This window comes from Triticum aestivum, chromosome 4D (assembly GCF_018294505.1).
Source record: "Triticum aestivum cultivar Chinese Spring chromosome 4D, IWGSC CS RefSeq v2.1, whole genome shotgun sequence".
Taxonomy (NCBI): domain Eukaryota; kingdom Viridiplantae; phylum Streptophyta; class Magnoliopsida; order Poales; family Poaceae; genus Triticum; species Triticum aestivum.
The window spans coordinates 510,419,793-510,445,414 of record NC_057805.1 but is presented as its reverse complement, the minus strand read 5'-3'; the positions used below and the strand labels follow the sequence as shown (position 1 = coordinate 510,445,414).

General features: G+C 44.3%; 1 protein-coding gene across 2 annotated transcripts; it reads right to left on the bottom strand.

Annotated features, from left to right (window-relative positions):
- Window positions 1-20,747: 20,747 nt before the first annotated feature.
- On the bottom strand, window positions 20,748-25,361 carry LOC123099177 (protein FAR1-RELATED SEQUENCE 6). Of its 2 annotated transcripts, none has more exons than XM_044521341.1 (8): window positions 25,085-25,361; window positions 24,899-24,999; window positions 22,673-24,802; window positions 22,454-22,567; window positions 22,270-22,377; window positions 22,051-22,107; window positions 21,553-21,632; window positions 20,748-21,215 (listed from the first exon to the last, which is right to left on the bottom strand). In XM_044521341.1, exons 1-7 carry the CDS (start codon window positions 25,344-25,346, stop codon window positions 21,591-21,593), a joined length of 2,814 nt encoding a protein of 937 aa, XP_044377276.1. In that variant the 5' UTR covers window positions 25,347-25,361; the 3' UTR covers window positions 20,748-21,215; window positions 21,553-21,590. The 2 variants fall into 2 exon arrangements, with proteins under 2 accessions (XP_044377276.1, XP_044377275.1); XM_044521340.1 differs by having other exon boundaries at window positions 22,454-22,570; window positions 25,085-25,321.
- Window positions 25,362-25,622: the final 261 nt, after the last annotated feature.

Here is a 25,622-nt window from a genome sequence, read left to right as displayed (position 1 = left end):
ACGTTGACAGAACTCCTTCATAGCACCTTTGGACAGATTGGTACCATTATCAGTTATAATGTTGTGTGGAAAACCAAACCAGAAAATCACCTTCTTGATGAATTGAACCGCCGTAGCTGCATCACACTTACTGACTGGCTCTGCCTCCACCCACTTAGTGAACTTATCAACCGCCACCAAAAGGTGGGTCTTCTTGTCCTTGGATCTCTTAAAGGGCCCAACCATATCCAGCCCCCAAGTTGCAAACGGCCAAGTGATTGGAATCATCCTCAATTCCTGGGCTGGAACATGAGCTCGGCGTGAAAATTTCTGACAACCGTCGCACTTTTTCACCAAGTCTTCTGCATCAGCATGAGCCGTCGGCCAATAGAAGCCATGACGAAAGGCTTTAGCTACGAGGGACTTTGAACCGGCGTGGTGACAACAATCTCCTTCGTGGATCTCACGCAAAATCTCACAGCCTTCTTCAGGAGACACGCAATGCTGAAACGCCCCTGTCACACTGCAATGATGTAACTCTCCATTGATAATAGTCATGGACTTGGACCGCCGGATTATCTGCCGAGCCAAGGTTTCATCCTCCGTAATTCACCCCGGTTCATATACGCCAAATATGGGGCCGTCCAGTCTGGGATGACATGAATAGCCGCCACCAACTGAGCCTCCGGATCAGGAATAGCCAAATCTTCCTCTGTTGGGAGCTTGACCGACGGATTATGTAGGACATCCAGAAAGACGTTGGGTGGAACCGGTTTACGTTGGGAACCCAAGCGACATAAAGCGTCCGCCGCTTCATTCTTCCATCGGTCCACATGATAAACCTGATAGCCTTTGAAGTGACCTACAACAATATCCACCTCTCGACGATATGCTGCCATGAGTGGATCCTTGGAATCCCAAGTACCAGACACTTGTTGAGCCACCAGGTCCGAGTCACCGAAGCACTTAACCCGGCTTAAATCCATCTCCTTAGCCATTCGAAGACCATGGAGTAGAGCTTCGTGCTCAGCTACATTGTTAGTACAAGGGAACATTAAACAGAGAACGTAACAAAACTTATCACCTCGTGGGGAAGTTAATATGACTCCAGCCCCCGAGCCATCCAATTGCCTGGACCCATCAAAATGAATAGTCCAATAAGTATGATCCGGCTTCTCTTCTGGCGCCTGTAATTCTGTCCAGTCATTGATGAAATCCACAAGTGCCTGAGATTTTATCGCCGTCCGGGGCATATACTTTAACCCGTGAGGCCCAAGCTCAATGCCCACTTGGCAATCCGGCTAGTCGCTTCCCTGTTCTGGATTATATCCCCCAAAGGAGCAGAGCTGACCACAGTGATCAGATGACCCTGGAAATATTGCTTAAGCTTCCGGCTCGCCATAAAAACTCCATACACCAACTTCTGCCAATGCGGGTACCTTTGCTTGGACTCAATAAGTACCTCACTGATATAATAGACCGGTCGTTGGACCGGATACTCCTTTCCGGCCTCCTTGCGCTCCACCACTATAGCCACGCTAACAGCCCGGGCGTTAGCTGCCACATATAACAACAAAGGCTCTTTATCAACAGGAGCAGCAAGGACCGGCGGCTCAGCCAGCTGCCGCTTTAAGTCCTCAAACGCTTCATTGGCGGCGTCACTTCAGAAGAAGTCATCCGTCTTCTTCAGCATCTGATATAAAGGGATAGCCTTCTCCCTAAGGCGACTGATAAACCGGCTCAAGGCGGCAACCCGGCCTGCCAGGCGTTGAACATCATTGATACACTTCGGTTTAGCCAAAGAAGTTATAGCCTTGATTTTCTCCGGATTAGCTTCAATGCCCCTGTTAGACACCAAAAAGCCCAAGAGCTTGCCTGCCGGTACACCAAAGACACATTTGGCCGGATTGAGCATCATCTTATAAACCCGGAGGTTATCAAAGGTCTCCTTCAAGTCATCTATCAATGTCTCCTCCTTTCTGGATTTAACCACAATATCATCCACATAAGCATGAACATTGCGACCGATCTGATTATGAAGACAATTCTGCACACAGTGCTGATAAGTCGCCTGGGCACTCTTGAGCCCAAAGGGCATAGATACATAGCAGAAGGCTCCAAAGGGAGTTATGAAAGCTGTCTTCTCCTGGTCCTTAACTGCCATTTTGATCTGATGGTAACCAGAATAAGCATCCAGAAAACTCAAACGCTCGCAACCCGCCGTAGCATCAATGATTTGATCAATACGAGGGAGGGCAAAAGGATCCGCTGGACAAGCTTTGTTTATATCTGTGTAGTCCACACACATACGCCAAGTGCCGTTCTTCTTAAGTACCAGCACCGGATTAGCCAACCACTCAGGATGAAATACTTCAATGATAAACCCAGCCGCCAAGAGCCTGGCTACCTCCTCACCAATAGCCTTGCGTCTTTCTTCATTGAACCGGCGAAGAAACTGCTTGACCGGTTTAAACTTGGGATCAACATTAAGTGTGTGCTCAGCGAGTTCCCTCGGTACACCTGGCATGTCAGAAGGCTTTCACGCAAAGATGTCCCGGTTCTCACGAATGAACTTGATGAGCGTGCTTTCCTATTTCGGATCCAAGTTAGCGCTGATGCTAAACTGCTTGGATGAATCGCCAGGAACAAAATCAACCAGCTTAGTCTCATCAGCCGATTTAAACTTCAAGGCCGGATCATGCTCTGTAGTTGGCTTTTTCAAAGAAGTCATACCCGCCGGATCAACATTGTCCTTGTAGAACTTCAACTCCTCCGTTGCACAAACCGACTCAGCATATGCCGCATCACCTTCTTCACATTCCAAAGCTATCTTGCGGCTCCCATGAACCGTGATGGTCCCCTTATGACCCGGCATCTTGAGCTGCAGATAGACATAACAGGGCCTTGCCATGAACTTAGCATAAGCCGGCCGTCCAAACCGGGCATGATACGGGCTCTTGATTTTCACCACTTCAAAAGTCAATGTCTCTGATCTTGAATCATACTCATCTCCAAAAGCAACCTCCAGAGCTATCTTACCAACTGGATACGCCGATTTACCAGGCACCACACCATGGAAGACCGTGTTGGACGGTTTAAGATTTTTATCTGTTAACCCCATGCGACGGAAAGTTTCATAATAAAGGATATTGATACTACTCCCCCCATCCATGAGTACCTTGGTGAACTTATAACCTCCCACCTGAGGTGCCACCACCAATGCTAGATGACCCGGATTATCAACCCGAGGTGGATGATCCTCTCGACTCCACACAATGGGTTGTTCAGACCAGCGCAAGTAACGGGGCACCGCCGGTTCAACGGAGTTCACTGCCCTTTTATGAAGCTTCTGATCGCGCTTGCACATGCTAGTGGTGAAGACATGATACTGCCCACTATTCAACTGCTTCGGGTTGCTCTGGTAACCCGACTGCTGCTGCTGCTGCTGATTCCCCTGATGATTATAACCACCCTGGTTGCCCTGATTGCCTTGGTCGCCATGTCCGCCGTGATTACCGTGAAATCCTGAACCGGAACTGCCTCCGCCATAACCCGGCCCATGAGACCCGGGGCCTGAACCGCCGGCTGGTCCATGATCATACCAAAAAAAATCTGAATTTTTGAACTCCCGCATAATGTAACAATCCTTCCAAAGGTGCGTGGCCGGTTTATCCCGCGACCCATGCTTTGGGCAAGGCTGGTTTAACAGGTGAGACAAGCGCTCAGGATTGGGACTTGGTCCTCCACCACGCGGGGGCGGTTTACCCTTACGACGTTGACCGTTATCCTGCGTGTTGGTATTAGCCACAAAATCTAAACTGTTATCCGCTTTACGCTTACCGCTGTTTCCATGACCTGCCGAGTTATGCTACTGCCCTTTTGTGCTGTCGCTCTTCTTTCCCTTCCATGTCTTGTCATCGTCAGACTCGGGGTCCTTGGTACTATAAGAGTCGGCACTTCACCAGAGCTGCCATAAGTGTCCCCATGTCATTGCAATGACGTTTTAGCCGTCCCAATTTCAACTTCAGAGGTGCAACCGGCAATTGCCTTCCAACGTTAAAACTGATGTATCAGCATTGATGCGGTCCGATGAGTGCAATATTTCTGAAACCCGGTGCACCCAATGGGTTGTTGACTCTCCTTCCTCCTGGACACAGGCGGCTAAGTCCACAATTGACATGGGCTGCTTGCACGTATCCTTGAAATTCCGAATAAACCGGGCCCGTAACTCGGCCCATGACCTAATGGAGTTAGCTGGTAGATTTTTCAACCATGTGCGAGCTGTTCCTTCCAACATCATGGTGAAGTATTTAGCACACGCCGCATCGTCCACATCCAGCATCTCCATTGCCATCTCATAGCTTTCAACCCATGACTCGGGGGATAAATCGGCAGTGTAATTTGGCACTTTACGTGGGCCCTTATAATCCTTGGGCAGCCGTACGTTGCACAGCGCTGGGACGAGACACGGCACCCCCAACGAACTGGAGGTAACCCCTGGTTCCACCGAAGTTGTTGGACGAACCGGAGTAAGTTGGCGGGCTTCGTGTTGTGCCGCTAACTCGGCGTCTCAACGTGCCCTAGCACCATCCACCACATCCTGAGCATCACCACCGCCACCTGCCGGGTTATGACCACGAGGCGGATTACGATTCCGCGCACTGCTGGACACGGCCGGTTCATCCATATGCCTGCTGTAACTCCGGCTTGGGCGGGGAGTAGAATGAATCCTTTCGCGGCTGTATGAATAAGCCTGCTGCTGAGTCAAGGCTGTCTGAAGGAGCTCCCTAGCTCGTCGCGTCTCCACTGCTATGGGGGGCTCACCATCGACTGGGAGGGCCGCCAATCATGAAGCGGCTGCGACTATGTTGTCCAAAGGGTTGGAGTAATGACCCGGAGGCGTCGGCACGTGTTGGGACGGGATATTCTGAGGAGGTGGATCCATTGCGCATGGCTGAACCGGTGTCCCCACTCCAGGTGCTTCGACCCAGTATACCACTGGCTGGTTGCTGGTTCCTGCTCCTAGCGTGTTGAAGAAATTCCTAGCGTCGTAAACCGGAGGCAGGTGAGATCAGTACCTCCTCCTCATTACGTCATTCGATGCGTTCTGATCCAACATAAGCCGATAAGATTGTGCATCTAACTCGGCCTGCCTTGTCGTCATCCTCGCGTTTTCAGCGGCCAGGTCCACCTTGGCTTGTGCTATCTGATCCTTCACCTTCGCCACTTCTGCATTGTGCTGGTCATGATTCGCCGGACTGACTTCAGCCGCTAGCAATGCCGCCAAGGTGTCGAATAAATCAGACAAAACCTAAACCTGCGGTGGCGCAGGGCCTCCTGCCCCAGCTGCTGTCGCCGCTGTTGATCCGGAGATCATCGCCGCGGCAGTCAAAGATTGTGGTGCTGACTGTGTACCGGCCATGAAGATCGCAACTAGGCTCGGCGGATCAAGGGGGTCCGGAATACTGTCGCCATCGGAACAGCCCCCAAACCGGCCATCCTGCAACTGATACAATGACTCGGTCTCTCCAGTAGATGACTCGTCACCGGAGTAAACGACGGTTTCACCATCAGATTCCGATCTACCCTCAGATTCCACTCCGTGGATGACTCCCACGAAGGCACGCTTCATGGTCGGCTTAACCCGGGCGGATCTCGCACGCTGAGCCATTTCGACGATGTCGGTGCAGATGTCCGGCTCAGGGTCCGGTTCGCCAATCTTGCCAATGAACACGCGAATGCCGCCGAAGGGGACCCGGTACCCGTACTCAATTGAGCCGGCCTCGGGACCCCAGCCTGTGTCGTCGATGTAGAGCTTGCCGCGACGACTCTTGGTCATCCGGCCCACAGCGTATCCCTTGAGCCCTTCGAAGCTGCCCTCTAAGAACTCCAAACCATCATGCGATAGCCCCACGGTGGGCGCCAACTGTCGTGGTTTTGTCACGGCAGATGTCCTAGTGAAAGGACTTAGTCTTGGAGCCATCGCAATGGGTTAGCTTAAAGGGGTTAAGGCGGACAAAGGACGCAGAGAGTTTATACTGGTTCGGCCCCTTGCGGTGAAGGTAAAGGCCTAGTCCAGTTGTTGTGGAATTGCTAGGTTTTCGATGACCAGGGAGCGAATCCGCTATGCCTGGCTCTCGAGTTGTTGTTTCTTGTCCCTAAACCGCCGTCGGGTCGTCCCTTTATATACATAGGTTGACGCCCGTCGGTTTACAGAATCCCAAGGCCGGCTCATAAACGTGTCCGGCTCGGCTTCTACTCTTTCTATCTTACAACACAAGTTTACATATCAATGGCGGTTTATGTCTACAGGCTTCAATCCGCCTTTGGGCCCTGGGCCTTCGTAAAGCGCCACACTCCTTGTCTTCATGGGCTTCAAATATAAATAATTTGTTATGGGGATAACCTGGCCTCTCCTGGCCGGTTTATACCCAGTAGTAATATCCCCAACAGTACTCCATCGGGTTTTGCTTCACGAGCGGGGCGACATCTTTGGTAGACCCTAGACCACAATGATAGAGTTTTAGCTTTAGGTGCAAAAATGAGTAAAATGAACATGTATCATTGGATTGTGGATGGAAAAACAAAATCTCCCTCGCCCCTGCCCCGCTCCCACGAGTGAAGGGCGGCGGGGGGGCTACCCACCGTTGGTCTCGTCCCCTACCCTCCCCTTGCTGCTGAGCCCGATAGGCGGCGGCTACACCAGGGCAACCTCCCCTCTCTGTTTGGTTGGCAGTGGCATGGGACGGTGCCCCTGACCAGTGGCTCGGCTACGGGGTGGGGGCATTGGTGGCGCCGGTGTGTGGGGGGTGGTGTGCTGATTTCAGGCGAGCGCCCGTGGCGGCGGCGGTTCAATTTGTCTCGGCCACATCTAGTCTCCTGCGGTTGCCGGTGGCGCTGAGCACCTTGTCGGCGAGACCTAAGCTCGTCTGGTGCGGGTGACTTAGGTGTCGCCAGCGGCTTAGGTGGCAGCTACCAGCATGACTCCTCCTCTCTTTATAGGAGGGCTGGATGAGGGAAAGAGTTTCGACGGTGGGTTACCATGGGGCTTGAAGATTGTGTGAGGGCATCGGTAGTACAACTTAATTGATGCACTACCATTGCATCCATTTCAAGCGGTGACCACACCAATTTCCATGTAATTCAGGTAGTCAACATGGCACTGTCATTCAGTTCAGATGGTTTTTTACATGCAATTCAGGTGGTCACCGTGGCGGTTGCATCCAGTTTCAGGTGTGACCACACCATTGGCATGCAATGCAGGCAGTGACCATGCTACTAGCATTGATGTCAACATGAATCTCTAGTGGTTGGCTGAAAATAACCTATAGAGGAGGCGTCTGCTCCATTAGAAAAAACAAGATAAAGAGAGGATATAGAGGGAAAGGAAAAGACAGATGTTGTAGGATCGAAAGTATGTCTAGAGATGGGTGATTAGACTACTTCACCAAATGAAAACTTATCATTTTCCCAATTTTAGTCGTGGATAAGTTTTAGCAATTATACCAAGTCAAATGCACCCAACACAGGCAAGGCTAAGAGTCTAGGCAGCGGAAAGTAAAGACTTTGCATATGAACGTAAATGATGGGTTTGGAGATAGCAAACGCAATTGAGACACGGAAACTTTTTGGCGTGGTTCCGATAGGTGGTGCTATCATACGTCCACATTGACGAAGACTTCAACCCACGCAGGGTAACGGTAGTGCGAGTCCGCGGAGAGCTCCACCCACGAAGGGTGCATGAAGAAGCAACGTTGTCTATTCCACCATGGCCTCCGTCCACGAAGGACTAGCCTCACTTGGGTAGATTTTCATGAAATAGGCGATCTCCTTGCCCTTACAAATTCCTTGGTTCAACTCCACAGCTTGAAGTCTCCCAAGTGATACCTAACCAATCTAGGAGACACCACTCTCCAAAAGGTAATAGATGTTGTATTGGTGATGAACTCCTTGCTCTTGTGCTTCAAATAGTAGTCTCCTCAACAATCAATCTCTCTCACTCTCACTCTCTCTCTCTCTCTCTCTCTCGCAGATTTGGCTTAGGTAGGAGAAGGATTGGAGTACAAAGCAACTTGAAGAAGTTAAAAATTAAGGTTCAAATGGTAGAAATGGAATCTCTTGATCTCAACACATGAGTAGGCAGTTCTCTCTCAGAAAATGAATGGTGGAAGTTGTGTTTGGTTCTAATGGCTCTCTTCAAGAGTAGATGGGGTGGAGGGGTATAAATAGCATTCACCCAAAATCCAACCGTTACACACTTTTAACCCAAATCGGTGAGACCGAATATAAAACATGGTGAGACCAATTAGTGTAAAAGATAAGAATGTTGGGCTTTTCGGTGGGGCCGAAGTGGAACAACTCGGAGCGAGCGAAGTGCAATGGCTAGGGCAGAAATCAGTTTCAGAAATTGTGATTCTTTCAACTCGGTGATCCTAAAGTGAAACAATGTCATCACAGAAACTTGGTCAAGCCATCTCGATGGGACTGGGATCCTTTTCGGTCAACTGAATTGCTAGAGTTTGGCAGTGCCAAAGATAGTGATCATCTCGGTGGGTCCAGATGGGATATTTTCTGTGGGACCGAGATAGGAAATTAGGCTTTGAACAGATGTGTTTTGAGAAAGTGACTGAGGGTTTTTGGAGCAATATCACAAAGCACTTGAGCAACAGCCTCATCAACAATACCTGATACAGCTTCAACGTATCTATACTTTTTGATTGTTCCATGCTATTATAGTATCAATCTTGGATTTTTTTTATAAACATTTACAAGCAATTATATATCGATTTTTGGGACTAACCTATTAACTTAGTGCTAAGTGCCAGTTGTTGTTTTTTGCTTATTTTTGGTTGTCTAGAATATCAATACCAAATGAAGTCCAAATGCCACGAAACTTTTTGAAGATTTTTTTCTAGACATAAGAGACCCTTGAAGCTTCGGGAGAGGACCAGAAGATGGAGCAGTGGCCCACGAGGCACCAGGGCACCCTAGGGGGTGGGCGCGCCCTGGTGGCTCATGGGGCCCATGAAGCTTCGTTTGACCTAACTCCGCCTCTATAAATTCTCTAAAATCGGGAAACCAACAGAGGAGTCCACGAAACACTTTTTCTACCGCCGCAAGTCTCTGTTCTCGCGAAATCCCATCTGGAGGCCTTTTCTGTCACTCTGCCGGAGGGGGAATCAATAACGAAGGGGCTCTACATCAACCTTGCTTCCCTTCCGATGATGTGTGAGTAGTTTACCACAGACCTACGGGTTCATAGTTAGTAGCTAGATGGCTTCATCTCTCTCTTTGATCTTCAATACAATGTTCACATCGATGTTCTTGGAGTTCTATTCGATGTAATCACTTTTTGCGGTGTGTTTGTTGGAATCCAATGAATTGTGAGTTTATGATCAGATTATCCATGAATATTATTTGAGTTTTCTCTGAACTCTTTTATAAATGATTATTATAGCTTCGTATTTCTCTCCGATCTATTGATTTGGTTTGGCCAACTAGATTAATTTTTCTTGCAATGGGAGAGGTGCTTTGTAATGGGACCGATCTTGCGGTGCTCAATCCTGACAGAAGGGGACATGACATGTAAGTATCGTTGCTATTAAGGATAAAAGGATGGGGTTTATTCATGCGTGATTTTACTTTGTCTACATCATGTCAACTTGCTTAAGGCATTATTCCGTTCTTTATGAATTCAATACTCTCGATACATGTTGGATAGCAGTCGATGTGTGGAGTAACAGTAGTAGATGCAAAATCGTTTCGGTCTACTTGTCTTGGACGTGATGCCTATATAAATGATCATTGTCTTGGATATTGTCATGATTATTCGTTTTTCTATCAATTACCCAACAGTAATTTGTTTATCCACCATATGCTATTTTCAAGAGAGAAGTCTCTAGTGAAAACTATGGCCCTCGGGTGTACATTATCATATATTAAAAATCCTAAAAATAGCTTGCTGTAATTTTACTTTATTTAATTTATTTTGTATTTTTTTCTATCTATCAATCACTACACAATTTAATCTTGCAAATAACCGCCGATGGATTGACAACCCCTTGTTCGCGTTGGGTGCAATGATTTGTTATCTTGTCTGCAGGTGTTGTTAGCGAGGTGTTGCTTGGTTCTCCTACTGGGATAACCTTGGTTTCATAACTGAGGGAAATACTTATCTCCATTGTATTACATCATCCCCTCCTCTTCGGGGAAATCCCAACGTAGCTCACAAGTACCAATACCTCATCTCCTTTTAATAGTATTGGCTTCCCTAAGGAACTCAATGTGATCTTGGATCGCTAAATAAAAAATGTAGAGTCTTGGAGTAGCCAATTCTTGTCCTTGACATTTTGAGGGGTCCACAGCCATTAGTCCTTGCTATGTCAATCATTGATCTTTTTCTGAAATCTATTTGCAATGAATATTAGATCAATGATGTACATGTTGTTATTAATTACCAAAACCACCCGAAGATTAGTTACACTTTTAGATGTCTACCTACCGAGCTTGCGGAGGAGAGTGACTAAAGATATAGGGAAGGAGGAGAGGTAGCAAACTACAAAGCTTGATAGATCGTACTCCATCGGGTTTTGCTTCACGAGCGGGGCGACATCTTTGGTAGACCGTAGACCACCGTGATAGTGTTTTAGCTTTAGGTGCAAAAATGAGTAAAATGAACATGTATCATTGGATTGTGGATGGAAAAACAAAATCCCCCTCGCCCCTGCCCCGCTCCTACGAGTGAAGAGCGGCGGGGGGGACCTACCCACCATCGGTCTCGTCCCCTACCCTCCCTTTGCTGCTGAGCCCGATAGGCGGCGGCTGCACCAAGGCAACCTCTCCTCTCTGTTTGGTTGGCAGTGGCATGGGACGGTTTGCCTGACCAGTGGCTCGGCGCCGGTGTGCGGGGGGGTGGTGTGCTGATTTCGGGTTGCGAGCGCCCGTGGCGGCGGCGGTTCAATTTGTCTCGGCCACATCTAGTCTCCCGCGGTTGCCGGTGGCACTGAGCACCTTGTCGGCGAGACCTAAGCTTGTCTGGTGCGGGTGACTTAGGTGTCGCCAGTGGCTTAGGTGCCAGCTACCAGCATGACTCCTCCTCTCTTTATTGGAGGGCTGGATGAGGGAAAGAGTTTCGACTGTGGGTTACGATGGGGCTTGAAGATTGTGTGAGGGCATCGGTAGTACAACTTAATTGATGCACTACCATTGCATCCATTTCAAGCGGTGAGCACACCAATTTCCATGTAATTCACGTGGTCAACATGGCACTGTCATTCAACTCAGACGGTTGTTTGCATGCAATTCAAGTGGTCACCGCCGCAGTTGCATACAGTTTCAGGTGTGACCACACCATTGGCATGCAATGCAGGCAGTCACCATGCAACTAGCATCGATGTCACCATCCTTGACTGATGTACCTTTCGCCGTCTCTCATCTCCGCCGAAGATAACCACCGCCTGTCGCCGCCTCGACGACCTCCAGAAACCCAAGGTAGGTGGAATCATCGACACAAAATGCAGTTAAATCCTTCTTCTATATCTATGATTCTGGTTTAAATCAAGTGTGAATGTTATCTATGTACTGAATCGAATATTTGGATTCACAGTGCCCGATGTGTTTGGACACCAGGGGTTTGTGCGACAATGGTCACGTAATGCATGCCAAGCACTTCTTCATAGCCTTCCAATTGGCTTTCTAGACAAGAAGGTATGCTTTTTACATTGGTTGTTCTGTTAATCATGGTGGGCCTGATTTTTTATTAGTTACTTCAGCATACCGTACTAGTGATCTTTGACTTAAGTCATTGTTCAGGTCATGACATGGGTTGCGTGGAACTGACGGACACTGCAATTGATATGCAAACATACGTGGAGCTACTTTTGATGATTGTTTCATAACTACAAAATATTATTAATCAAATTAGATAAATCACATTGCTTTCTGAAAGATTCTAACAATAACTAGCCTTGTATAAATCAGGACAGAGGCTATAAATAGAATATTACAGTTGTGTGAATTTTTTGCTATGATGTAAGGTGCCACATAATGCATTTTTTAATGCATGAACTGACAATTGATCTCTTGCACATTCATCTTGTTGTTTTATGCAAGCATGTAAAATAAGCAAGTGATTGTTAAATTGCTGAACATGCTGACATAAGCCACTCTGAACACGGGCACTTCATTTTTTTTAAATTATTTGAACTCCAGACTTTTTTTGCGTTCAGTATGCAGCATTCAAAGTGACGTCATCAATTTCCAACACGTTCGGACATCATTTGCTATTTTTCAGTCATTTACCGATTTGTTTAGAGAGCTAAATGACCGTGAAATTGAAAATCACTACAAAAGGAACTCTGAAAATGTTGAAACTTGGCATGGTATCATCATTTCACCCGCATAACATGTGCACAAGAGTAGAGAGGGTCACGGCAAAAACTGGACGCACTTCGTGTACAAACTGGACAATCTCTTTCGGAGTATCAGGGTTTCAGACGAGAACTCATCTGTTACACGGGCACTTCATTTTTTAACTTATTTGAACTTCAGACTTTTTTGCGTTCAGTATGCAGCATTCAAAGCGACGTCATCAATTTTCAACACTTTCTAACATCATTTGCTATTTTTCAGTCATTTACCGATTTGTTTAGAGAACTAAATGACCGTGAAATTGAAAATCACTACAAAATGAACTCTGAAAATGTTGAAACTTGGCATGGTATCATCATTTCACCCGCATAGCATGTGCAAAAAGTAAATACAGCAAAAAAACTACTCCAAAATAAATAAAAGAAAATACTATATAAAAATATATTTGCACGCTACCCTGTGGGCCTGCTTGGCCTTGGGCGTGCACATGCAGGCCCATAAGGCCAGGCAGGCTCACAGGGCACCGTGCAAAGGCCTTTAGTACCGGTTGGAGCCACCAACCCGTACTAAAGGGTGTCGTTTCTCACCGCTTGACCTGGCCAAAATTGGCCTTTAGTACCGGTTGATGGCTCCAACCGGTACTAAAGGCCCCGCCTATATATATGGCACTTACGAAAATTTCAGTTTCATCGACCACCACTTCTTCTTCCAACTGCTTTGCGCGACATCGCTGCCGCCGCCGCGCCGTCACCCATCGCGCGCCACCCTCGCCGCCCCCGCCGCCCGTCGTCGCCGTCCCCGTCGTCTCCGTCTCGCGCCGCCACCCCGTACGTCGTCGTCTCGATCGCGCGCGCCGTCGCCGGCCCCCGGCCCGCCGCCCGTCGTCGCGCCGTCCCCGTCGCGTCGTCGTCTCGCGCCGCCGCCCGTACGCCGTCGCCCCCCGCTCGTACACACACACACGCACATACACACACACATACACACACAGAGAGATACACACACACACACATTTTTTTACTTATTTTCTGTTTTCTGTTGTTTAGCTTAATGCATGTCAAATTGTTAATTAGATGAATTACGTAGATAAGAATGTTAGAATGTTAATGTTAGATGAATTAGATAGAAAATTTGTTAAATATTATTGTCAATTGTTAGATGAATTAGCTAGATATTAATTAGGTATATGAGATTTGAACTAGCTAGTTGAATTAATATAACTAGTTTATTTTTGTAAGAAAATTAATAGAATTAGTTTATTTTTAGTAAGAAAATTTAGGTATATGAGATTATTTGAACTAGTTGAATTAATATAACTAGTTTATTTTTAGTAAATGCTTAGCTGAACTAGTTGAATTAATAGAACTAGTTTATTTTTAGTAAGAAAATTTAGGTACATGAGATTTGATGATCTAATTAAAATATTACTATATATAGCTACTTTATATATTTTAGTAAGAAAATTAATAGAACTAGTTTATTTTTAGTAAATTCTTAGTTGAATTAATAGAACTAGTTTATTTTTAGTAAGAAAATTTAGGTATCTGAGATTTGATGATCTAATTAAAATATTACTATATAGAACTAACTACTTTATTTTAGTAAGAAAAATAATAGAATAAGTTTATTTTTAGTAAATGCTTAGTTGAATTAATAGAACTAGTTGAATTAATAGAAGTAGTTGAATTAGTTGAATTAATAGAACTAGTAAGTGTTTAATGTTTCACCTATATGAACATAGGAAATGTCGTCTGACGACGAAAAAGATTTCATTATGTGCGAATACCGTGAAGACCAGCGCGGCCTGTGCGACAGAAATTTCCTTGTTGAGATAGGCGCTTCAGCATCAAGCTGGATCAGACCTTCGAAGTGGATACAGTAAGTCACAACGACAAGTCTTTTTTCGTAATTAAGCATGACTTATATATGCTTCATTTGCTTCAACTTATAATTTTAAATTTTCACTATTCTACTAGCGCATCCCCTGCCATGCAAAAAATTTTGTTATGGAAACTCCGGAGGTAAAGAGAGTTTACCTGAAGACCGAGCATGGTTATACTTTCAACGTCAAATTATACAATGCAGACACATACACCTATTTTGAATGCAAAACTTGGCAAGCACTATGCAAGGCTTATGCATTTGAGCCTGATATGGTTATCACCTTTGATATTCGTTCGGAAGATGATATTGAAGGTAATAGAGACATCTGGGTCGATGTGCAGACGCCTCCAGTTCTACCATTATGTGAGTTTCTCAACCATGCATATTTATGTCTTTGATATTGTTTATTCAAAAATAGTTGACAACTAATTTCTATTGACAGCTTATTTCCATTCAAGCAAACATGTCCGGCGCTTGGTAGACAGGACCTACTACTGTCCCGGGGCTGAACTAAACTGCGAGGAGATAAGTCATTATGTTTCATGGCTTGAGGATCTTCATACTGTCAAGACAAATTTTCTTCCTGCACTTAGAAATGTTAGTACTCAAAACGTGCAACCAATAGTGATCGTATTGAACTACGGTCACATCTATTTAGGAAAGATGGTAAGATTTTTACTATTTGTCCTCAGTGCATCTTTTGCATACATTATTTGAAGCTAAACTTTCATTGCTAAGTATATTAATTACTATACGATGTTCTTCAACAGGGACTCCCGATGACAGTTGTGCCTCAGTGGATCGAGACTAAAGGTCGCATGTCAATGGTTAGCTTACGGCCAAGATATCCTACATGGCACGAGTGCATTCAGGATTCTAAAAGCGATGAATGCTTAATAGTGAAAGATTGGAGCAAAATTGTTAACGATCCCAGAGAAGTACTAGGGGGCAGCAATCAGAAGCGCAACCCACGATTAGGAGACAGGTTCATCTGCATGCTCCAGTATGATGAATCAGGAGAGCTATACATGTTCTATGCTATTTTACCTGAGAGAGAGCAGCAGGAGTGATTTAGCTAGTTCATGCTCTTAGTACTTGTCCTCTCATGTCCGTGTTCTTCGTCCTGAACTTAATCTCAAAGAGTGATTTGCTTTTGTGGTGTTATGAACGCTTATAATATCATGACCATGTTGAACTCGATGATATCTTTGCTTCTGGTACAAGTGGATGTTTCTTCTTTAAGCTAGTGTTGGTGGTGATTAGATAGCGGTAATGACTATGATGATTAAATAGTGGTAATGGCGACTATGATGATTTTTAGCTAGCTAGTATACTGTTGTTGATGATATGAGATGCAAGAGTTTTTATATTAATTAATATGATGATGATGATGATGAGTTATTATATAATTTATGAAAGAAACCGCAGATTAGTTTCAGCTGGATGGATCCTAGCTAAGTGGTCAAGTATATGCCATATCCATATTATACTTGATCACCCACATGCATCCAGTCGAAACTAATCTACGGTACTTTCACCTAATGATTTAACAACTCATTATAATGTAAAACAATCACTAAATTAAATTGAAAACACAAAATTAAGGGAAAAATAAAAAATAAAACCAAAACACCCCCAAACATTTAGTATCGGTTAGTATTACCAACCGGTACTAATGTCCTACACGCACCCGGGCCTGGCTCGTGCCACGTGGTGGCACGTTAGCGCCGGTTCGTGCCGAACCGGTACTAAAGGGGGGGGGACCTTTAGTCCCCACCCTTTAGTGTCGGTTACGGAACCGGCACTAAAGGCCTTTACGAACCGGGACTAAAGCCCGGTTCTGCACTAGTGAGTTAGTTGTGACTTCTAAGCGTAGCTTTTTTATTTGTTTCATTTCTCCACAGTTCATCCCGTGCTTTGCAAGAAATTAAGTCCTGAAGAAGTTGGTCATTCAAAAGACCAACGCTAAGTTGAAGCTTAAAACAAAGCATGACTTTCTTTTCTATTGTTCTCTCGTAAACTATAAAGAGAAAACGCTTTTCACGGAAGCAACTTGGAGATAATTTTCCAAAGTATAAAGATTCAAAGTTGGTATGAAACTGTATTTCAATATTAGCAGACCTGGTCCTCAAATCAAAGTGAATTCGGACAATGTTCCAATCATGCATCCGTGTAAGTGTTCACAAACATAAGTACCTTTTTTAATGTAGACTTGTATTTAGTTATCGGTTTAAAATAATCTTGCATATGAATATCTGTACATGTTGCCAATCTTGTATATCTGCTCAGCTTACTATGTTATGTCAGAAGAAACACAAGAGATAGTATACAACAAGAAACTTACTGTTGGAACCATATGTGTGTGGAAGAGATGTGGTTTGTCGTCAATTTTACTAACTGTATTAACTCGCTTGTGCGCATATACGCACATGAACCAAGTTCTACATCGTACAAGCTACTAGTGCACACTCTGAACAAGAACAGTATTAATAAGAAACTCTTGTTAATAATTTTATTTGTTTCAGCGTTCATAGTACAATCCTTGTTATTTAAAATATGTCATCATACCATGTAACAATTGTGTTATTGCAACAGTGACTCCCTAGTCGTGTTTTGCCTGATCAGATGGATCGACATGGTGAAATGAGAATTATTATATATTCTGATACCAAATTATGGTTGATATATTGAACGCTAGAAAAAGATTGAAGCCTAGTACTAAATGGGTGGAAGGATTTACTTTGCTTGACAAAATGACAGTTGGAGACGGGCTGCTCTTTGTAATTTACCATGGAGGTGATGAGGTTCTCCTCTTCGTCACACCCATGCCTGGGCAATATGTTTAACCTGGAAAATCTGATGAAGAGTAGTTCGTTGTTGCTGTTGTACTTGCTTTTCATGCTCGGCCAATTCTACTTGTGATGTGATAAATTTGAAAATGAGGTTGCTGATGTACCAAATGTTTGTCTTTGTCTGAACTTTTAATGATATATTAATCTATGTGATCATATTTTCCTATTCATGCTTTATTTCAAAATTAATATATCATTTCATAGTTCAGTAAAATAAGAGCATGAACAGAAAAAATAGTGGATTTCATTACGAGCACCTCAACTCATATCCCCTACAAGTTTGCTTCTAATATGTTCAAATCTGTGTTGGCAGAAGAAACCAAAACTACCTTTTCAAGCCCATTGAACCATTTTTTTGTCCTTTCTGTAACCCGTCGAACATTTTCTATGATGCTACAAAACGTCGCCGAATATGCACATACCCAGTGACGAAGAAATGTGTCGCCCAAAATAAGGCCAAAACGTCACCAAGGCACCCACTGGAGCTCATCCGGGAGGAAATCAGCTGGTGACGGAAAACAGTCGTCGAAAAAGATTTTGGGTGACAGTTTATTGTTCGTCACTGAATAACACACATTTTGTAGTGGTTTACCTATTGTTCTTTCAGTATTTCAATCATCATCTTGGTGGATTGATTCAGATGCTAACGTTCACGTGTGTGTTGACGTATCTTTGTTCACTTCTTATCAGGTTGCACGGGATTCTTCCATCCTAATGGGGAATGGGTCACATGCTTCTGTTTGTGGCATTGGCACGGTGGATCTGAAGTTCACTTTGGGAAATATCGTGTAGCTAAGAAACATGCAGCATGTCCCTACTATGAACAAGAATCCAATTAGAGGCTCCCTTCTATGTCGAGATGGGTTTAAGGTAGTTTTAGAGTTGAATAAAGTAATCGTGTCGATATATGTATAATTGATAGGCAAAGGCTATGAGTGCAGAGGCTTGTTTTGCTTTTCCCTTTTGAATTTTTGCAGTAAATCAGTAAACCAAATTTGCGCTAATATTAATGATGATGGAAGTGTTTGGAACTCTTGTTTATCACGTTAATTTTGGTTTAGTGTATCGGCTATCCAGTAGGAGTTTAATTCTGAATTTCACTATTGCCAAAGGTTCTAAGTGGCATACTTGTGTGCAATCAAAGCAATCTTGAAAACCTCACACGGGTGCAGAGGAGAGAAACTTGGCACCTCTAGAACTCATACATTCTAATCTACGTGAGATGTATGGTGTGTTGACAAAAAGTGGAAAGAGATACTTCATGACGTTGATTGATCATGCGAGTAGATTTTGCTATGTTTATTTGCTGCAAACTAAAGATGTTTTATACTACTTTAAAATCTATAAGCCTGAAGGTGAAAATCAATTCGAGAGAAAGATCAAGCATCTTAGGTCAGATTGTGGTGGAGAGTATTTTTCCAAAGTATTTGATGAATTCTATGAGGAACACGACATTATTCACAAGAGGACGCCTTCCTATTTGCCCCAATCAAACGGGGTTGTCGAGAGAGAAAACTGCACGTGACTGATTTGGTGAATGTCATGTTGGACACAGCCTGTTTATCTAAGGCATGGTGGAAGGGGGGGACTTTATTGACTTCATGTCATGTCCTGAATAGAGTTTCTAACAAGAATAAAGAAAAAACCCCTTATGAGGAGTGGGTTGGGAGACAACCATTACTTTCTTATTTGCACACTTGGGGATGCTTGGTGAAGGTCAATATTCCTATCCCTGAGAAACCCAAACTTGGACTAAAGACACATTAGATTGTGCATGTCTAGGTTATGCTCAGCAGAGCATTGCGTGTAGATTTTTAATGTTTACATCTGAGATACCTAGTATGCATGTTGGTAATATAATGGAATCTCATGATGCAACATTTTCTCGAGAATATATTTCCTATGAAAGATATGCATTGCATTGCTAGATTTTCTTTTGTGATAAATCGTGAATCTAGTACATCAGATGAGTATTTTGACACAACCACATAAGGAAGTCATTGATAAGAATAACAACGAAGCTCCTACGAGGATCAAGAGACAAAGAAAAGCAATAATTTAAGTAGTTCGACACAGCCACATGAGAAAGTCATTGATAAGAATAACAACGAAGCTCCTATGAGGATCAAGAAACAAAGAAAAGCAATAATTTAACTTTAGACAAAGGAAGAAGGTGTTCAGAGGTAGAAGAAGCAGTCAGGAGACGGCCAAATTTTAAGTTCATTCGTTCGATGCCTCGCTCACCTTAGTTTTTTTTTTTTTTTTGAGAAACTCTCTCTCTCCCTTAGCTAGCGGAGCCACACCACCGGCCCAGTCCTACAGGCCATCGGCCAATATCCATCATGTCCAGTACGCTCCCATGGATGATGGGTATAAACATAGAGAGTCCCTGTTGGATGACGCGCGGACGCACAGGGCGAGCGCAAAATGGGCCGGCCCAGTAAGCGGTATTGTACCGACCAACGTACCGTAGCAGATCAGCAACTGTAGCAATCGGTTCACTGTAGCGAACTGGTTTGTATTATTTTTTTCCTTTCTAAACTGTTTTTTCTTCTTTTTTTCACCTTTTATTTAGCATAGTTTTATGTACTATAGAAAAGTTAATAATATAAGGTGAACATTTTCCAAAATACACATTGAATAACCATTATTCAAATACACACTGAACATTTTTATAGAAAATACACGGAACCGCTTTTCATATGCAAGCTGAACAAAATTTCTAGACATGACGAACATTTTTTTATACGTAGTGGACATTTTTTTTCCAATATGGTGAACCTTTTTTTTCTGAAAGGTGAACAAAATTGAAAAGGTTGAACATTTTTTAAATCATGAATAAAATTTGGAGTTTAGAAAAAAATTGAAAACTTAAATAAAATTTGAAATTCTGAACATTTTTTGAAAATTTTGAATTTATGAAAAACACAAAAAACAAGAAAAAGAAAAGGAAAAAGGCAGGGAGAACGAAAAGGGGAAAAAGAAAAAGAAAACAAAAAAATCCTGAAGAAACCCCAAAAAAACATGAAAAAAAACAGGAAGAAAACCGGTTCAGGAACCCTCTAGAAGGTCCGAAAACCGACTACTGGCTTGAAGTGGGCCGCTCGCTAGCTTCGCTTTCAGCGAAGCCGCGTCTGCTTGCGGCACACGGGCGGCAAATAGGATTCGCCTATAACATAAGCCTCATGTCCCAAGGGCATGTGTAGGATCCCTAGAAAAAGGGGGGCATCTATAGGATCATTTCTTTAGGACTGGGATATTCCCTTTTTCCTCCGAAATTCTTTTGTTCCTAAGAGGTCCTGACTGTAAATCTTGACAAAATTGAACACATCGAAAAAAAATTCTAAAAAATATCAATCGACTCCTAAATGAAGAATGCTTCCAAAATTGCACATGCACATGAATATGGACCACTTTCAATGAAATTTCAGTCATTTCAGTAGATACCAAAACAGCTGTCTTTCAATCAAAATATTTCAGCCATTACGGTAGTACACACAAGTTCAGACATTTTAAAAAAATTCCCAAATAACTGAAAACATGTGGTTGGATTTTTTATTGAATGCAAGTGAATATTTTTGATCCTTTGGCCGAAATGAAAACAGAAACCACTCAAATTCACAGGCACATCAAAGAAAGGAGAGCAGGCACAGCGACCACAAGATCGAAGGGAACCACAACCATGCATGATCATGACCAAAGAAAAAAAATACAGATCCAGACGCCAAGCACCAAACAAGAACCAGATTTTAGTATTGAACAACCCTGAGAAGAAAGAAGTTGGAGTAGTGGCATTCGCCGGAGGGCGGGTCGGGCTTGGCCACCCATCCAGCAAGCAGGGCAGGCGAGCAGAAGAGATAGCACTAGCAGCAGCAGCAGCAACATAATAAAAAGATCTGTGTACTGCCCATCACAAGATCGGCTACTCGTCTGTTGTGTTTGCTGTATGCTAGCATCCGCATACTCTTTTTCTTTTTAACCAGCATCCACGTACTCTGTAGTATTACCTCCGTCCCAAATTACTCCAAATATGTAAAGTTTGTTACCCTAAGTCGAAGATGCACAAACTCTAAGCATTTCTACTCCCCACTTCACATCCATTGTGTGTGGGATCCAGACATCAGAGTCGCTACCCTGTCAATCCCAAGCCAGACACAAAAATCAATAATCAAGGTCTTTCAAATATGTAACTTAGTATCTACAGAAAGATACTCACTATCAAGAAAATATATGGATGGTGACAAGTATTACATGTACATATCGAAGTAAAATAAGAAATAACATTCCTGACAGTAAATGGGTATGAGCAAACATGAAAGAAATAAGTAGGTCACTGAAACAAAGAATAACTCTTGAGTGTCAGCAGATGGAGCAAAAAAAAGAGATGTCCCGACACGATCATAAGTTCACATCTACATTAAGAACATGTCAAAAGCTTGATACGATGGATTTGGAGAAACAGACAGCATACCTAAAATTCTACTGCCACATTAGAGCAATGAACATATTCTACCCTGATCTTCGCGTAGGAGTTCTTAGCATTGGATTATCCTGCAATATAGTCACACCAGTCATTTTATTATACACTAGTAGCTTTAAATGCTAAAATGGTAAAACGGGGAGGACAGTAGTTTTTTAGGTGTTCAATGTGTGTAATAATAACATTTGATAAGCTACAGAGATTAATAATTGTACACATTTGTTGGAAATCATAATATATCAGGCTGGAAAACGATGAGCAAGAGAATCCCTGAACGATGTGCGTTTGTGTTGCTACCAATAATCCAAATATATTTGAAAGGTCCATTGATTGATGAAATTCCATATCAGAACAGGGGCGTAAGCATGGACCGTGAAGAAGAAAATGTGAACAGGGGCATAAGCATGGAGTAGCATGCAGCTTAAAACATTGGATAATAATTTTGGAAGCCGCAAGAAAAAAGGGATAGACATTTGTGTGCGGGCAGACCTGCATCGTTGGGTTGTAAGCCCACTGATTTCCGAAAACATGGGGATCTGCTTGTACCTGAAACGTTTTAAGCAGAAAGGCATTGATCACACAAGTCAGAAATGCACACACAGGGAGAAGATGGTTAACATAAAAATCAACACAGTTGTTGATAGTAACTAAGAAGTTGCAAACAAAGAAGAATATGGAATATTATAAAGATCTGTGCATAGCAAAAACCTGCATAAAGTTGTTCGGCATCATCCTTGGTTGATTAGGCAGTTGATGTTGGTGACTAACATCCATTCCAAAATGAGGTCCAAATGTCAGGTTTGGAGATATTCCTTCCTGTTTAAGTTTGCAATAAAAATGTTCACACGCATGAAAATGATGGTAGCAGAAGCAGACCAAAATTACTACGTACCATTAGATGAATGCTTCCTGGCACTCCCATGTCAGGACTTTCAAGATGGGAACCTGACGATGTCCCTTGAATCATATTAGTTTCAGTTGGCACAAATGATGACCGTAGAAAATCCTGCTAAGGACAACATAAATAAATCAATAAAGGTTCGGTCATACGGCAAACTGGCGTATGAATGCTTGAGGCTCTTTATGCCCCCAAAACTGATAAGAGACGAACCTGTTCTTTATTTGACCGTAATACGGCATCCGGATTAGTTTCTGCCACTTTCTTTGCTGGCCGACCAGGATGCTTTGCATTTGTGGACAGGGAATTCTTCTCACCCTCTGGAAATTGAGAACTAAAAAGGCCTTGGCCATTTTCAGGTGCATCAGCTTCGAATGAGAGAAGCCTCGGCTGCCTGTCTCTAGCAGGTTGACCATCATCCAGAAGAGCCCTTTCTGCTTCTCTCAGTAACTTCAGAGCAACAAGGTACCTACTCTCAGATATAAAGCCTAAATTGAGAACCTGACGGCACTGTGTAGACAAATAATCATGGCGCTCCACTGTGTCACCAAGGAGCATCTCATTAGGATAATGTGCCAAAGCATGCAGTTTCTTATAGTCTCTTTTCCAGCGATCAAGGACGTATCTTGACGGGATCTCAAACATGTCATGCAACTTAAACACAGACAATGCATGTCTGCATAGTATGCCAGTGAACTGAAAGAAACCACATTCACACTCAACAATGAGCCCTTCTTTACAAAAATAAACTTCATAAGTCCTGCTCTCCGTCTCCTTTCCATCTTCCATGTATGAGCATTCTTTCACTTCAAAAGTAACAAATGGGCCATCAACTTTACTTGGCATACCATCACAATACATTGTTGCTTTCAACTCTTCCTGAAATTTCCTGAACATATTGATTGTGTAGGCCTTGGCCAGTTGCTCTTCCATGTAGAACTTTGTTACAGTCAATGGAGTCCTATGGGAAGATTCTTCATCTGCTTGCAACTCTTTCTTGTATTTGTTCTCCAATATCATCTCATATTTGCTGAAAAATTGCTTCAAAGAAGTTTTTGGGTACACAAATCCATCATAGTATGAAGCAACAGACTCCCCACGCTGTGAAACAGACATACCTGCCCAGAATTTGTCTTTAAGATAAGCAGGTGCCCATAATTGCCGATGCTCATGTAGGGAACTGAGGCATTCATTTCCTGCAAGTCCATGTTCCTCAATAACCTTCTTCCAATCAGCCTCGAACTCTGGGGGCTTCAAAGACCCATATGTTACTTTCTTCAGTGCTCTCTTAATTGTTTTGAATTCCGCGTGTGCTTTCAAGTTCTCTGCCACGTCTCTCATAATGCGATACAGACAAAGGCGGTGCTTAACTTGGGAAAATACTTCTCTAACCGCATCCAGAATAGCGTTGTAGTGCTCGGTGATGATTGCGTCTGGGTAACAACCCTTCATACATGCCAAAAATGCTCTGAATAGCCAGGTATAGCTCTCAGCGCTTAGATCTGAAAGCAAGCCAGTACCAAACAAAACAGGCTGGCCATGATTATTCATCCCAGTGAAGAAAACAAGTGGCAGATCATATTTCTCAGTCAAGTATGAAGTGTCAAAGTAAACAACATCATGACCAAAGTATTCATGTGCTGCCTGTGACCTAGCATCGCTCCAAAACAAGTTCCTTAGACGCCCCTGTTTGTCCAAATCCACCAGGTAGAAGAAATTTGGATTCTTATTCTGCATGCTCCCAAAAAACTTCTGGATCTGCTCATCATCTCCTTCCCCGAACTTGAGCCTTCCTATCTCGGTAAAGTTCCCCTGCTCTTTGTCAGCTATCGGAACATTCCTTCGCCCTTTCAGCCGTGAACCATTTTCCACGCTCTTGGCATCCGTCAGTTTCTTGTAACAGCTCATGGGCGAGTCTGAGGACTGGTTGAGCGGATGGTTGTGGTCGAGCTTGGCGTCGTCAATGTGAAGCCACCTGTCCTGCCTCAACTTCAACGAGATCCTAGCCGGGCAGTTAATCTTTGCCGTTTCTCTGGACAGATAGCACGCATTTGCTCGCCCTCTCCCTGACCGACTGCACCCGAGCACCAGCCTCCGGCACACCCCCGACTTCAGGTACGACGACTTGAGAGTGACCGCCGAGAAGCCGGAATCCGCCGCATACTGCTTGTAGTACTTGAGCGCGTCGTCGTAGGTCTTGAACCGCAACCCGGTGCGGGGCGCGTTCTCGTCTACCTTGGCACCCCCACCGTCTTCCTGGCCACTGTCATTGTCGTCGACGAGGATGACCTCCTTGCCCTGATGCAACGGCGGCAGTTCCGTCCCTGGATTACCCCCCGAATCCTGGCCAAAAATAGCAAAGCGCCAAATAATCGCTCCCTCAGCAAGCAAGCATGAGAATTTAACGGCTGGAGTGACCCGAAGCACTTGCTAACAAACCTGGGATTTCTCGGCGATCTTCGGCAGCGAGCCATTCCCCGGTGGCTCTGAGCTCTTCCCGTCGGCCTCGATTGGCGCCTCCATCGGCACCGGCGGCGGATCTAGACGGCGTGCGCCCGGAAATCGGGAAGGTCAGTGGGGATTTGACTAGGAGAATCGCTGGATGAGGACGAACCTAGGTCATACCTCGAGCCCCGGACTGCGGGCGCCGTGGCGGCGGCGGCAGAGGAACGCGGTGTCCCGGCGAGGGAGGACGGGAGCGGCGACGCGCGCGGGAGGCGGGAAGGCGGAGGCGTCCCGGGGCGGGGGGTTGGGGGCGCCGGCGGCGGCGGCGGCGCTCAGGTACCGCACGACGGCAGCAGGCGCGTGGTAGACCAAGAGGGGGAGAAGAAAAAAAAATCAGATATTTGCCCACTTTGAATATGTTTTCTTTTTGAGTTAAATACATTGAAAGTCCTAAAAGTTTCAGTATCACATTAGTCCTACTTCTTTCAAAATGCACGTTTAGATCCTAATTTTATAGTAAGTGGTTCACCCGAGGTATTTTTTGCACAAGCGCTCGCTGACCTGCTCGCGTGGTGCATTGACCCACGCCTCGTTGGCATATGGGTCGTTGTGGTTGCTCTTTTTTACGTAAAAAGCCCCTTGTAAACCCCCTCTGCACATTCTTCAGTTCCTATCAAAATTCTCTCTCTCTCTCACTATCGCCATGGCTGGGACAGCA